Source organism: Lissotriton vulgaris, chromosome 6 (assembly GCF_964263255.1).
Source record: "Lissotriton vulgaris chromosome 6, aLisVul1.2, whole genome shotgun sequence".
NCBI classification, from domain to species: domain Eukaryota; kingdom Metazoa; phylum Chordata; class Amphibia; order Caudata; family Salamandridae; genus Lissotriton; species Lissotriton vulgaris.
Window position 1 is genome coordinate 1,225,048,053 of NC_141694.1, and position 15,378 is coordinate 1,225,063,430.

The window sequence follows — 15,378 nt, forward strand, 5'->3', positions numbered from 1 at the left end:
ATGATGAGGAGACGGCGTTGACTTGTCTGGTCATCGAGAGGGAGGAGTCCAGGATGAAGCCCAGGTTGCGTGCGTGGTCTGTTGGCTTGGGTGCGCTGCCTAGGGTCGGGGGCCACCAGGAGTCATCCCAGGCGGAGGGCGATGGTCCCAGGATGAGGACTTCCGTGTTGTCTGAGTTCAGTTTCAGGCGGCTGTTCTTCATCCACTCGGCGACGTCTTTCATCCCTTCGTCTAGGCTAGTTCTGGCGGTGGCGGGGTCACTGGTGAGGGAGAGGATCAGTTGGGTGTCGTCGGCGTAGGAGATGATGTTGAGGTTGTGTTGGCGTGCGATGGATGCAAGGGGTCTCATGAAGACGTTGAAGAGGGTGGGGCTGAGTGATGATCCTTGCGGTACGCCGCAGATGACTTCGGTGGCCTCGGATCGAAACGGGGGGCGGCAGACTCTCTGTGTTCTTCCGGTCGTATGTAGCTTTAAGCAGCTCAATCGCCCTCCTCAGTTTTTTTATATCCACAAATAAAACTACTAAAACCCCCCTCTAATTAAAAAAAAATATGTTGGGGACTTTCAAAGGAATAGAACGAAACAAAAATAGAAATGTAGGCAATATTTTCATTTTGATCAAGTTACATCTGCCTAACAGGCCTATTGGGAGCCTATGCCAAATTCTTAACAATTTAATAGTTTCTTTTAGCAAGGGTACATAATTTAAATCAATGGTCTGATTCATCGTAGCCATATTCTTTACTCCCAAGTAAGTTATAGTGACGCAAGATCCGATAATGAGTGGGCTACAGAACGGTGATGGATTAAACCCAGATCCGTTGACTGGGTGTGAGTGATTGATTGGTTTAGATGCTCCGTCCATCACCACCCCCTTTTGTAACGCTATACTCTATCAGGCAGAGTCCCATAGGTAGAAAACTGGGTCCGTTGTCGATTTCTACTACCACTGTGTTTTGTATTTTAACCTAAAAAAAATGGTGGCTTAACATCGTGAACAAGGGAGCTTGACTCCCGAAACGCGTTGATGTAACTCGTCATTTAATAATAAACTGAGTACATTTTAAAACCCTACCCTGGAGTGCCAGATGGTTGTCTACTGTGCCTTGGTTGATCTCCTATCCGATATATATATATATATTTATAGTTTTCCAAAGATGTATTTTGAACAGAGCGATACACAACCCAAAAGAAAGGGCCACACTGAGTGAATATTTGGCTAGCTATGTATATGTTACTTACCCCTGCGGCGCATTGAATTCCAATATGGTGCACGATGGGAACAGAAGTCCGTGGCAGAGACTTCTGTGGCGTCGGCACGAGAATGTGCTGCAGATGAGCCTTTGCATCACGGAATGGGAGGAGCTCAATAATAACCTGACAGATGCACCCTTCACGAACTGCGGCATTTGAAAAAGGCTTGACGCCGAAACCGGTCATGCCAACTTTTCACCAATAAATGTTCAAAAGAGCCCCGCTGTGTCCCTTTCTTCTTTCAACTGAGAGAGGACGTCTGGAATATTACAAGTGCATTCCTGTGGCACTTTTGAAGGGACCCCTCCTGCTTGGGCTGTGATAACTACAAGACGTTAGGAATCTAACTTGTATTTTTCCGAGGTATCGGTATATCACAGTCCGCCTGCCTATCGGTGTTGACAAGAAGCCGCTGCGATATCGTCTGCATAGGCTGTGATCTTTAGTTTAGTATTGTCAGCTTTTAGAGGTTTAATTTGTGTGCACTTTTGTAGTGTCCCCAGAAATGGCTCTATATAAAGAGTGGATAATAACGGGGACAGAGGGAATCCCTGCCTTGTCCCGCGATCCCTGGTCCTTCGACTGGTGGGTCCCTGTGAAGGTAACCCTACTTTTATTTATTTATGTTATTTTAAGCTCTTTTATAGCTGTGAGGTTTGGTACAGCTGGGAAGGCTAATAACCAGAGAGGAACGTATAGTGGTACTGAAGATTTATTCAAGCTTGGTGCGTTACAGAACTGTCAAATAACAAGCAAAGTAGGTTCCTCCGTCAGGCCAGGGATTCCGGGTGGTACGTCTGCTTCTTACTCCCCGATGGCGTGGCGTGGAAGGGAAAAGAAAGAAAGCCACATTACTGGACTGCTTCCCCTATCTGATACGTGGAGGGGTAGGACAAGGGCGTGAGGGAACACCAGGGACCACCACCGTCTGAAGTGTTTCTACCCCGAGGCGATACCGTCCCGACCCCGTAACCTCAGCCGCCCCTTTAAGCCGTTCCTCCCTCTTGGTGAAACAGACCCCGTATACGAGCTCGTACCTTGCGGTGCCACACTTCTCCAGGTGAAGTGTGGCTGGGCGAAGCGTGGTATCGTTGGCCTCCTGGCTTTCCTGTCGTCGGTTTCTCCCCGTCTCCTGCTGAAGTTTCCTCGAGCACTTCGGTTCCGGGTTCCTTCCGACCAGCGGCGAAGACGTCCGATGCTTCCGGTGTTGCTCCGGCGTTCGCGCCCTTCTCTTCGAACCCTCGCGTTATCAGCGCCGTCGTGGAAGATGATTGGTCAACTGGCGATGACGTCGCTGCCGGAGGCGCCGCCTCGGTGTAAGCCCAGGCGGCTGTGGAAGGCGCATGAACATCCTGTGTCCGCCGAGGCGGAAACGAAGAAGGACAAACATCAGTAGCAGAGTCGAGGCAGGTAGGAAGCCCCTGAACATCAGTATCAGAGTCGTGGCAGGCAGTAGCCCCCTGACACATCCTCCCCCCAGGATTTCCCCGATCGGGGGAAAGAGGAAAGCGGGACAGAAAGTCAGCGTTGCCCTGATCACGACCCTTGCGATGACGGACCTCTATCTGAAAGGGCTGGAGTGCAAGGAACCACCGCAGGATGCGGTCATTGTGGCCACGATTACGCTGCAACCAAGTCAAAGGGGCATGATCCGTATACAGAACAAAAGGACGACCCTCAAGATAGTAACGAAGTTTCTCCACACTCCAGCGGACAGCCAAACACTCCTTTTCAATGGTGGAATAGGCCTGTTCCCTTGGGAAAAGTTTACGGCTGATAAATAGTACCGGCCTCTCAAGTCCGTCTGAATCTTCCTGTGAAAGGACAGCCCCGATACCCACCCCAGAGGCATCCGTTTGAAGAATGAAGGGTCTCCTATAGTCAGGCGAAACCAACACAGGAGACGTTGTGAGGACATTCTGCAAGGCCTGAAAGGCGTTTGACTCTTTAGGACCAGGGGCAGGTAGCCTTGGAGACGACTGCGTCTTCCGTAACAAGTCCGTGAGGGGTCCTGCCAATTCAGCAAATTGCGGAATAAACCGCCTGTAGTATCCTACTAGACCCAAGAAAGCCCTCAAGTCCCTCTTGGTCTTGGGATAGGAAAGGTCCTGAATGGCTTTGACTTTCTCAGTCTGAGGCTCAATTAGTCCATTACCAAGTACATACCCCAAGTATTTCACTTTCTTGAAGGCGACTCGGGTTTTTTTGGCATTGATGTGAAACCCTGAATCGCGGAGACTGGAGAGTATATTCTCCAGATGCACTTTATGGTCCTCCCACGTTTTGCTAAAGACCACAATGTCGTCCAAATAAGCGGATGAATACTGCTGATGTGAAGACAGGACAGTGTCCATAGCTCTTTGGAATGTGGCCGGGGCTCCATGAAGGCCAAAAGGAAGAACAGTGAAGTGAAAATGACCTGAGGGGGTAGAAAAAGCAGTTTTCTCCTGATCTGCAGGATGTAGTGGAATCTGCCAATAGCCCTTGGTGAGATCAATGGTTGTAATGTATTGGGCCTCACCAAGACGCTCCAACAGTTCATCCACACGAGGGAGCGGATAGGCATCCTGCTTGGAAACCCTGTTCACAGCTCGAAAGTCAATGCAAAAACGGATGCTTCCATCCGGTTTTGGAACTAAAACCACTGGAGAACACCAGTTGCTTTTCGAGGGAACAATGACGCCAGAACGTAGCATTTGGTTAATTTCATCCTGAAAGGCCTGTCTACGGGCCTCCGGTATTCTGTAGGGCTTTTGTTTCACTACCGTACCCTGGGGAGTGGGAATCGTGTGAACAGCAATGTTGGTCTTCCCGGGTTCATCAGAAAATACATCCTTGTATTGCAACAATAAAGCCATAATCTCTTCCTTTTGAGTTTCCGTTATTTCAGGATTAACAGGGGTGCTATGTACTGTATGAGGGACATTTTCCACAGTGTGTATTGACTGGGGAGGTTTACCCAACCATTTTTTAAGGAGATTGATGTGGTACATCTGTGTCTTATTCCTATTCAGTCTTAACACGTAGGTGGTCTTCCCTATTTTTCTGACAATTTCAAAAGGACCTTGCCACTCTTTTTTAAGTTTGTGAGTGGAGGAGGGTAACAATACCAAAGCCCAGTCACCTATATCTAATTCCCTCCATTTCTTTCCCCTGTCGTAGAAGGTTTTTTGTTTCTTTTGGGCTATCGACAACTGTTCATGGGCCAGTGTTCTGAGTTTGTGGAGTCTCGACTGTAGTTGCCGTGTATAGTCCAAGAGAGCCTCGGCTTCCTGAACCCCTTCCTTTTCCCAGCTATCCTTCGTAATTTCGAGCAAGGTTCTGGGAGCCCGACCAAACAATAATTCAAACGGGGATGTACCCAGACTAGCTTGTTTCTGACTTCGAAGGACAAAAAGGGCTAACGGCAACAACTGGTCCCAATTCTTACCATCCCCGGACAGAAGTTTCTTTAAGGTTAGTTTTAAACTGCCATTATATCGCTCGACCAAACCATCTGTCTGGGGATGATATACGGAGGTTTTGATATGTTTGACTCCTAGTTGTTTACAAACTTGGGCCATGAGTTTTGAAACAAATGGGGTTCCCTGGTCAGTAATGATTTCCCGAGGAAAACCCATCCTGGAAAACACTTCTATCAACTTCTGGGCAATGGCCGCCGAAGTTGCTGCTCTAAGAGGGAAAGCCTCAGGATATCGAGTGGCATAATCAACCAAAACTAGGGCATATAAATGTCCTTTAGTAGATTTTGGTAAAGGTCCAATAAGGTCCATCCCAATCCTGTCAAAGGGCTTTCCAATGATGGGAAGGGGGTTCAACGGAACCGCTGGAGGGATATATGGATTCCTGCGCTGACATATTTGACATTCTTGGCAGTAACGTTGTATTTGAGCATATACCCCTGGCCAGAAGAAATGCTTCAAAATAGCCTGTCCTGTCTTTTCGGCTCCTGAGTGTCCTGCCAACAAATGCGCATGTGCAAAAAACAGGATTTGGTCTCTAAAGTCTACAGGAACCAAGAGTTGGGGCGTATCATCAGGTTTGGCTACTCTATACAACAACCCGTTTTTTTCAATAAACGTGGGAAATGTTCTCTGAGAAGGATCTTGACCAGAACGGGCGATCTGCCAAGCGTTAGAGAGAGTAGCGTCATTTAACTGTGCTGTTCTAAAATGAGTGTCTCTCGCCCAGGGTTCAGGTACCAGGAGTGCATTCCGGGGATCGCTTTGCAAAGCGTCTTTCAACAAGATAGAAAATCCCGGATTGTCAGTGCCTATAATGACTGGTTCTGGAAGAGAAGGCATTACCCCCACCACTACCTCAGTTACGGACCCTGCTGCCGTGCACAAATTAACAGTGGCTAGGGGGTATTCCTTAACGTCTCCATGAACACAACGTATATGCACAGTTTTCCCTGCCATGAAACACGAAGGAGGAACTAACTCTTGGCGGACCACCGAGTGTTTACACCCTGAATCTAATAGGGCCCTTACTACTTTCCCATGTATGGTGACACTTACGTAAAACACTGGTCCGGTCTCTTCTGCAAAGAGAAGAGAATATGGTGCATAACTGACATCCATGGGTTCTTCCTCCCTCTCTTTCGGCTTCTTTCTACAAAATCTCGCTATGTGTCCCCACTCTCCGCAATCATAGCACTGAGGTCCCTGAGTGGGTTGTACTTCCGGTTTGGGAAAACGTGGCCGTTGTGGTTCAAACAGGGGTTTTACAAACTTTCTCTCATTTCTCACTGGTATAGGTTTCAAGGGTTTTTCCGGTTCTTTCACCGGGGGTCGACTTTGAGCACGGGAGTAGGAAGTGGCCATTTCAATGGCATGCTCAAGAGTCAATCCCGCGTGTTGTTTCAGCCAGCGTTGCGTACCATACGGAAGGGCCTCTAAAAATTGTTCGAGGTAGATTTTATTCATCACTTCCTCTATATTACCCTCATGTGGTTTTAACCATAGGTCGGCAGCTGCTTTGAGTTTGTAAAATAAAGTTTTCGGGAGATCCCCTGGGGTACCTCGTTCCTGTCGGAATTTGAGTCTGTGCGTTTCTTCATCAACGCCGAGTCGATCCAATATATACTTTTTTACGACAGCATACCCTACAGTCCCATCTCTGTTAACTGTTTGATAAGCGGACTGGGCGTCACCGGTTAATAACGGTGCAAGATAGAACGGCCACCTATCCCCCGGCCAGGCACTGGCTCTGGCAGCCCTTTCAAAGTTCAGGAAGAAAGCCAAAGGATCGTCACCTGGCGTGAATTTTTGCAAAGGAACAACGGGGCCGGGTGCGTGGCTTCTACCTTGTCCTAATACTGCCAAAAGTTGATTCTGTCCCTCTGCCAATTTCACGAGATTATCAACTTGAGCCTGCATGGCATTGGAGAAAGTGGTACGGTCGGTGTCAGCCTGAGTAGCGGTCTGTCCTATGGCCCACTCGAGTTTTGTCTGAGCTTCCTTCATTTGTTGAATTAAAGCTTCCATCTTGTATCAGAGGACGGTTCAAATGAGGATCCGAGTCACGGCACCACTTGTGAGGTTTGGTACAGCTGGGAAGGCTAATAACCAGAGAGGAACGTATAGTGGTACTGAAGATTTATTCAAGCTTGGTGCGTTACAGAACTGTCAAATAACAAGCAAAGTAGGTTCCTCCGTCAGGCCAGGGATTCCGGGTGTTACGTCTGCTTCTTACTCCCCGATGGCGTGGCGTGGAAGGGAAAAGAAAGAAAGCCACATTACTGGACTGCTTCCCCTATCTGATACGTGGAGGGGTAGGACAAGGGCGTGAGGGAACACCAGGGACCACCACCGTCTGAAGTGTTTCTACCCCGAGGCGATACCGTCCCGACCCCGTAACCTCAGCCGCCCCTTTAAGCCGTTCCTCCCTCTTGGTGAAACAGACCCCGTATACGAGCTCGTACCTTGCGGTGCCACACTTCTCCAGGTGAAGTGTGGCTGGGCGAAGCGTGGTATCGTTGGCCTCCTGGCTTTCCTGTCGTCGGTTTCTCCCCGTCTCCTGCTGAAGTTTCCTCGAGCACTTCGGTTCCGGGTTCCTTCCGACCAGCGGCGAAGACGTCCGATGCTTCCGGTGTTGCTCCGGCGTTCGCGCCCTTCTCTTCGAACCCTCGCGTTATCAGCGCCGTCGTGGAAGATGATTGGTCAACTGGCGATGACGTCGCTGCCGGAGGCGCCGCCTCGGTGTAAGCCCAGGCGGCTGTGGAAGGCGCATGAACATCCTGTGTCCGCCGAGGCGGAAACGAAGAAGGACAAACATCAGTAGCAGAGTCGAGGCAGGTAGGAAGCCCCTGAACATCAGTATCAGAGTTGTGGCAGGCAGTAGCCCCCTGACAATAGCGCAGGAATTCGACCTCCGAAGAGGTATCTCCGCGCTTTTGTTCTTTCCGTGTGCTGAGCCAGACAGAGACATCTGTATAACATTGGTGAGAGGCTACTAGATTTTCCTTGGGCTTCCCTGGTTGCTCCAGACATGCTCTGACTCCCCACCGTGTAGTGAGTCCCTCAGACCTTGCTGGCATTTCTTTACTTTCTGCGTGGGTTGCTGTCGCCAAGGCTTGCGGGTCCAATCCGGGCACCGACACAGCAGCACTCGACAGAAGAATGTGTTTACTAACAGACAGTGTTGTTTTAATAAATTTCCATATTCAGCATAATCAAAGATTACTTTTCATTTCACTGCAGGCAACTAAACAGTATAATCCAATATTTTATTTACTATTGTCAATAAACATTTGTCTGTTTGAAATCAATCTATTTTAAGTGTATTACCCCAAACTAAATACGTAAAATAAAAACTACATAAAAGGTAACATGTAATATGGTCCGATATGCTATAGAGAGGTTCTGGTGACGTCCTATACCAAGATGGCTGGGAGGGCAAGTGCTCTGCAAACATCAAACAATTAATTTGTGTCTGAAATAGGATTAGCACTCCCCATTGGACTGACAAACATAGTGTCCCTGTTATGTCAAAACTGCTGTCACTATTTACTAAAAACTGCAAAATGTTATGAGGTGACTGCAGGGCACAAAGGGTGTACTTTTATTTTGGACTGTGATCATTGAAACTGTCAGATGAGGTCTTAGGCACTGGTAAATGGTGATGTGGATATATATACGTTCTGCAGATCTAGCAAGTAGAAATAAATATGATCTCTGTATCAATGGCAGAATAGTTGCAAACTCACCACCTTTAAAAGTGGTTGTGATTTGATAAATGAGTTTACTCTAAGTAGGTGCAGAAAAGGGATGTGAGGGAAGTGTGGGATAGTTTGGAGGAGTAAAAGAAAGGATGGGAGACAGACATTGTAAATATTCATTTATGTAAATAATTGATTGGTGGCCTTTATTAATCCTTGCAAAAACAGCATTCATTTGCCATTGATAAAACTTCAGAAACAGTAATTTCAAAACCCAGAGTCCAATAAGATTAGGATGCTGTAAAGAAGAGGTTGTACAGTTTTCTTTAGACGGGAGCCGAGGGCAAGGGAAGAGATTTGCTTTGTAGAGCATCCACCATTGCTGGAAGCCAAGTAGATAAAATGTACTGAGACAAAAAAAATACTCAAAACAAAAGATGGATTTTGAAATCATGTGTCACTTACCCTTTCGCCAGTGTAAAGTATTAAGCTGTTGTTCTGCCTCATCATTGCCTCTGTGGTGGGCCAGCGTGGCTGCTGAAGTGGTAAAGAATGGCATGAGGTAAAACGGTCTACAAGGCCCACTTCCATTATCCACATAACACCATACCCATAATGAAAAACCTTCATCAAAGTTTTTAGCAGTGCCCGCGTCTAATACGGTGGTCACATGCTCCTTTAAATGGCAAGTCTATCTACCTGATTCAATCTCATGAATTATATGAAAAGCACGTGCATGTAAATGTAGAAATACGGATGTGGTTAAAACTAGCAAGCCAAAAAATATCCAATGTGTATGAAGATTTATAGCTATTGAACTTATTTACATTGTATTTGTAGGTTAGGTAGGTGTGTGAGGAAGTGCAGGAAAATGAAAGCTAAAAGAAGAGTGAAGTCTAATCCAGACATAAAGGGAAAGAAGAGGAAATGGGAAATAATTTGCAAGAAAAGAAGCATAGTCGAACAGTGAAGTGGGCTTAATGACAGTGCAACAAGTGGAGATACTAAGAAGACCATCTAAGGTTTAGAGGTATTATTGGTTGATGAGAAATGCTAAGAACAGCTTTGTTTAGAGGCTGGTGAGGTTAGTTATGGATTGGGAGCAGGGTGTGGTAAATAACATTTATAGTGGACACAATGTTAGAGAACATGCATGGAGGGCAACTGAAACACCCAAATACCTGGCTCCTATTCCTCCATTAAAATATTTTTTCACTTACCCATACTCTTCCAGCATTACGATGTGGGATGCCCAAAATCAATGAAAAACTCCTGTGTCTCATGTGGTGTCTAGAAAGGCATACAGGAAGCTGTAAAGAATCCAAAAATGATTTCAGCAAATATTAAGGCCAACTCAAGCCTCCACTACTGACTCTCACAATCCTGCTCTGCCCACAACTTTGTATTTGAGGATATCAAATTATTAATACCATTTTATAACAAAAACATAACCAAAAGGTTGAGAAGTATATATGAATAAGCATAGAGTTTTTATTCTAAATACACATCTGCAGGGCTTAAATATATATGTTTTAAGTGTATATCATCAAGTTATAAACACACACATACACACATACACATATATATATATATATATATATACAAAATTGAGGAAGTGATATTCCCAATTAATAGTTGTAAATTATGATTATAAAATTCCATTTATTCTAACTAAAACTTGATAACAGAGAACAAGTGGAAAGTAAGCTTGATTCTGAGATTTATATATTTGTGAATACTGGTAGTAACACATTTAAATATGGCCTCTATACTCTATCACAGCGGTACAAAAGGGGGTGGTGGCCAGGCTTGCTTGAATCCAGTGGCAAAGTGAGCAAGGGACTCACGTCTGAGCATACCCTGCCCGTCCATCACCACCCCCTTTTGTACTGCCCGTCCATCACCACCCCCTTTTGTACCGCTTTGTTTGCCATAAGTTGGCAGGGTATGCTCAGACGTGAATCCCTTGCTCACTTTGCCACTGGATTTAAGCAAGCCTGGCTGAAGACGGCTGTAATGCCAGAAACCGGTCCTAGGAAGCTTGAATCCGGTCCAGGGAAGGCATGGCTTGGCAGGTTGGGCTGGACTGTTCCCATGAGGTACAGGGTCAGACTGATTTGCATATGGCCATGTCTGAACTGGGGTGGCAGAGTGGGCTAAAGAACGGTGATGGATTAAACCCAGATCTGTTGACTGGGTTTGAGTGTTTGATTGGTTCAGATGCTCTTTCCATCACCACCCCCTTTTGTACCGCTATACTCTATCAGGCAGAGTCCCATAGGTAGAATACTGGGTCAATTGTCGATTTCTAAGACCACTGTGTTTTGTATTTTAACCTCAAAAAAATGGTGGCTTAACATCGTGAACAAAGGGAGCTTGACTCCCGAAACGCGATGATGTAACTCGTCAATTAATAAACTGAGTACGTTTTAAAGCCCTACCCTGGAGTGCCAGATGGTTGTCTACTGTGTCTTGGATGATCTCATATCCGATATTGAGTGACGTGGCGGATCGTTGCTGAACCGGCACCACCAGTGTTTAGGCAGCACGCCAGTGCAAACCACCGTAACTTGGAAGAAAAACGAAGACAGGTGTGCCCCCCATGAATGCCTTCAGCTGAAAACCTGAAGTTGAGGAGTGAGCGGACCGCGGCTGATTATCGGGAACCTGGAGGTCAGAGGATCGCGGAGTCTCGGTGAGTCAGCGCGGCTTCTTAACTCCAAACAAGCTGTGGGATACTGCATACGGCATCGGGAGCTGGGCTGGGACACAGTGTGAAGCACATCGGCAATTGTGCGCGACGAATCCGCTTTGGGTGACAGAGCGGTTTAATTTAGTGTGCCAACTCGGTAGGGCATCACCAGTCACAATATGAGTGACGAAGAATGTGCAGCTAGGGAACAAGAGGCCCTAAAACTCTTTGAAGAAGTAACGCGACCCGCACAGAAGGAAAGAGGAGTGGCTACCCCAACTGGCAATACAGATTTAAACAAACAACTGCAAAGCTATGAAAAGTTGAAGAAGAGGGAAATCTCACGTTGGTGGGAAGTGGCAACCCTACGCAAATATTTACAAGTGGGACGTGAATTAGAATCATGATTACACCTTCCTATGAAAACTCTGACATTGAAATGGCTGGAGAGTGGGCGGAGAATAGTGCAAACAGCTCTACTAATATGATACGCATCCTACTGAAGTATGCAGAGAAAGAACGCTTGGACGTGGTGGCAAAAATTAAAGAACTAAACGACAGCCTAGATAAAAATGATGACAAAGTGCGAATGAATAAATTCAAGACTGATTTAAAAGGTAGGCTGGAGAAATATGAGAAGTGCATAAAGGACAGAAAAGCCACAAAATTTACAAGGGATCGTGTTGACTTAGAATCTGGGCGAATCTACACCTTCGAGAAGAAATTTGATATGGCAAGGCGACAAAAAATTCATAGCGGCCAAGTAGACCAGCACACTACCTCACAAAGTGAAGTTAGCTCAGACACTGTTTCCGAGAAACAATCAGATGAACCAGGCAGTAGAGGATCTAGGGATGTGAGACCGGCTGTCACAGAGGAATTCCGTTTTATGCTGATGGAACAACAGTCCGACCATCGCATGGGAAGAGGAAGGGGTTGGGGAAGAGGCCGAGGAAGAGGAGACAAAGAAGAGGAGGCGAGGGATATAGGAGGAGCGCAAGGCTGGCAAACAAAAAGATTGTTGCGCTCGAACACAAAGAAATAATTGAGAAATTAACGAATAATGCAACAATAATTAACTTGAGTTCTGTGGAGTAACAGAGGATGAGGAAATGATATTGAAATTAGGACTATCTTCTGCGACAACAATGAGTACAATTATCCTAACAGCAGAATGGACCTATATCGCTACATCCGTTAACTCAAGCTATCTAAGTTGCATGCAGGCAAGCATGAAATTAATCTTCAAGTTCAAGAACAGACTCCTACATCCAACAACAATACAACCTTCCTTAATGTTGATGATATACCGGCCTTAGAGGACATGATTTTTATGTTCAATGATACTAGTCAGATTGAAAGTGAGGACTCAACTGGAATAGGAACTGGTTTGGATAAAAGTGATCATACACCGTTTAGAGCACCATCCAGATTTTCTACCTCAAACTGTGAGAGACAATTCGGATATTTTTGGAGCTAATGTAACCAGAGATCTTAAAAATCTATACTCTGTGGAGAACCAAAGTAAACGGAAAATGGATCCTAAGAAAGCTTTATTTCATAAAACAGTGAAAAAACTACAAGATAAAAATGGGCTCTTGATAAAGCCCTCAGACAAAGGAGGGAATATTGTATTGTGGGGGAGGAAGCAGTACAAGAAAGAAGCGCTTAGTCAATTGCAGGATTGTAGTTGCTATAGCAGGATCAGCCCTAAGGAATGTGAGAAGGTAACGGTGGAATTCTTTGTGAGACTAGATACCTGGAGAGATGAAGGGCTTTAAAGCTGGGATGAATACAAGTTTATTAAAAGAGAGAAACTAGTAATCCCAGTATTTTACATGCTCCCCAAAATACATAAGAATCCCACTAGTCCACTAGGGGGACCTATTATTTCTTGTGGTAGTTTATTTGAAAATGCTTCACTCTACATTGATTATTTTCTTAATCCAATAGTTAGATCACTTCCCTCTTACATTAAAAACTCAACTGACTTTTTAAAATGTATCTTTGACATTTGTTGGGATGAAGAGACCATGGTATTGCTGACATTAGATATATCTACATTATATACTAATATCAGGCATACCGATGGACTAAGAGCGAGTAAACACTTTCTTAATAGAAGATCAGCTCGATTTGCCGCTCAGAATAGAATGATTTTAGAGCTTATGGAATGGTGCCTCACTAAAAACATTTTTCTCTTTGGCGACAACTTCTTTCCGAAGGAACGGGGGACTGCGATGGGCACCTGTTTCGCCCCCAGTTATGCCAAATTACATCTTGACTGGTGGGAGGAACGGGTGCTTGGGGTGGTCAAACCAACAAAGAATAGCATGAGGTCAACTCATATGCAAACCGGCAAATTACTATGTGAAGGAGAAGTCAAACTAATAATGTGTGCTGTAACAGTCACGCTAAGGGTCTCCCTTTCCTGTGAAAAGATTCCCATCAGTCACCACTCGGATCCGCTGTTCATCATCTGGGATCCTTCACACCTGAAGGTGGAGTAGTATACCCACTGCGGACTAGCAGATGTCAAAGCCTAGGCCTACATGTGGGACCCAATGATATAAATTTAAATTATGTGTTCGAGGATGACTGAAAGCAGTGCTCAAAACGTGAAATACAGAGTGAGAGTAGAAGTGAAATAAAATTGGGTAGGGAAGAAAAAAGGAACTTTAATGTGTTTTTCTTCAATCCCAAATTAATTAAAAAGTGCTTAGTGGTCTAAACAAATAACCACTAATGAGAATGAAACGTCGACATGTTTCTGCAGACTAACTAGATCCAGCTGGTATCTTGCTGCTTCCTCAGGACCATTAACGCTACTGCTTCGTGAAACTTTATTAAAAAGGGTATAATATCACCTGAAATTCAGTGACTAAATCCTTCTCCTGACCATGTGGCAGGAGAGAAAAGCCCCACCTCACCTGGCTGCAGCGCAGGTAAAACGGAGCACCGCTCTGACCGTCGGTACCCCGGGCGTCCCTCTGGGCTGTCGTGGGAGGTCCCACGACAGCCCAGAGGGACGCCACATGGTCAATTTCACATTTTGAGCACTGCTTTCAGTCATCCTCAAACACATAATTTAAATTTATATCACTGGGTCCCACATGTAGGCCTAGGCTTTGACATCTGCCAGTCCGCAGTGGGTAGACTACTCCACCTTCAGATGTGAAGGATCCCAGATGATGAAGGGCGGATCCGATTGGTGACTGATGGGAATCTTTTCACAGGAAAAGGAGACCCTTAGCGTGACTGTTACAGCACACATTATTAGATTGACTTCTCCTTTACATAGTAATTAGCCGGTTTGCATATGAGTTGACCTCTTGCTATTCTTTGTTGGTTTGACTGTTCATAGGGATAGTAGCATTGTTAGGTCACTAAACTGTCCCTCGGACCCTCTTCCCCTCTGTTGTGTACATGCTTGGGGGTGGTCCCCTGCACCAGTGGACTGACCATGTCCTGTTGTGGGTTCGGTCTATTGATGATGTCTTCGTGCTGTGTCCTGGCACGGAGACAGACACCGAGCTGTTCATTAATGGCCTTAATCAAAATTCTTTAAATTTTGAATTTGTAGGGCATTGCAGTAAAACCACAATAGACTTTCTGGACATTCGGATCAAACGCCTTAATGGTAAATTGGAGACAACTGTATTTTGCAAGGTCACTGCCGGAAATTCAGTTTTCCATGCAGAAAGTGCTCATCCAGCTGCGTTAATTAGGAGTATCCCATCTGGGGAATACTATAGAGCTAGGAGAACTTGCAGCAATGAGGAAGAGCATGACAGACTAGAAAAAGAAACGACCCAGAGATTCATTCAAAGGGGATACCGTCAAGATGTATTGAAAGGGGCATCGACCAAAGTGAAAAATCTGGAGCGACAAAAGATATTATTTGAACCTTCTAGATCAAAAAGACAGCAGGAACAGAGTAAACATTTGAGACACCAGGATAACTCTAGATGTATAACTCTCTTTAATGTAAAACACAGGGAAATTAGATCTATCCTGAATAAACACTGGCATCTTGTAAGAAACAATCCGGTGTTGGGTACTAGAGTAAAAAGAAATCCAGAGGTTACATATAAAAAATCCAAATCTCTCAAAGACCTGATTGTCAAAAGGGAATTCATTGAAAAAAAGAAAGCCACCTCGACTTGGCTACAACAGAAACCTGGTTTTAAAAAATGTGCTAAATGTAAGGCATGCCAACATGGCATGAACCAAACTGATTTTAGAACATTGTTTTATAAAATTGTAACT

The 15,378-nt window shown here is 45.4% G+C and overlaps 1 protein-coding gene across 1 annotated transcript in view; it reads right to left on the reverse strand.

Moving 5' to 3' along the window:
- The window catches only part of LOC147708654 (uncharacterized), a 225,111-nt gene that overhangs the window by 166,469 nt on the left and 43,264 nt on the right, over nucleotides 1–15,378 (reverse strand). Inside the window, exon 11 of the mRNA XM_086925379.1 lies at nucleotides 9,638–9,727. Within this exon, the coding sequence (XP_086781505.1) occupies nucleotides 9,638–9,727 (90 nt within the window). The remainder of the gene's footprint in view (nucleotides 1–9,637; nucleotides 9,728–15,378) is intronic.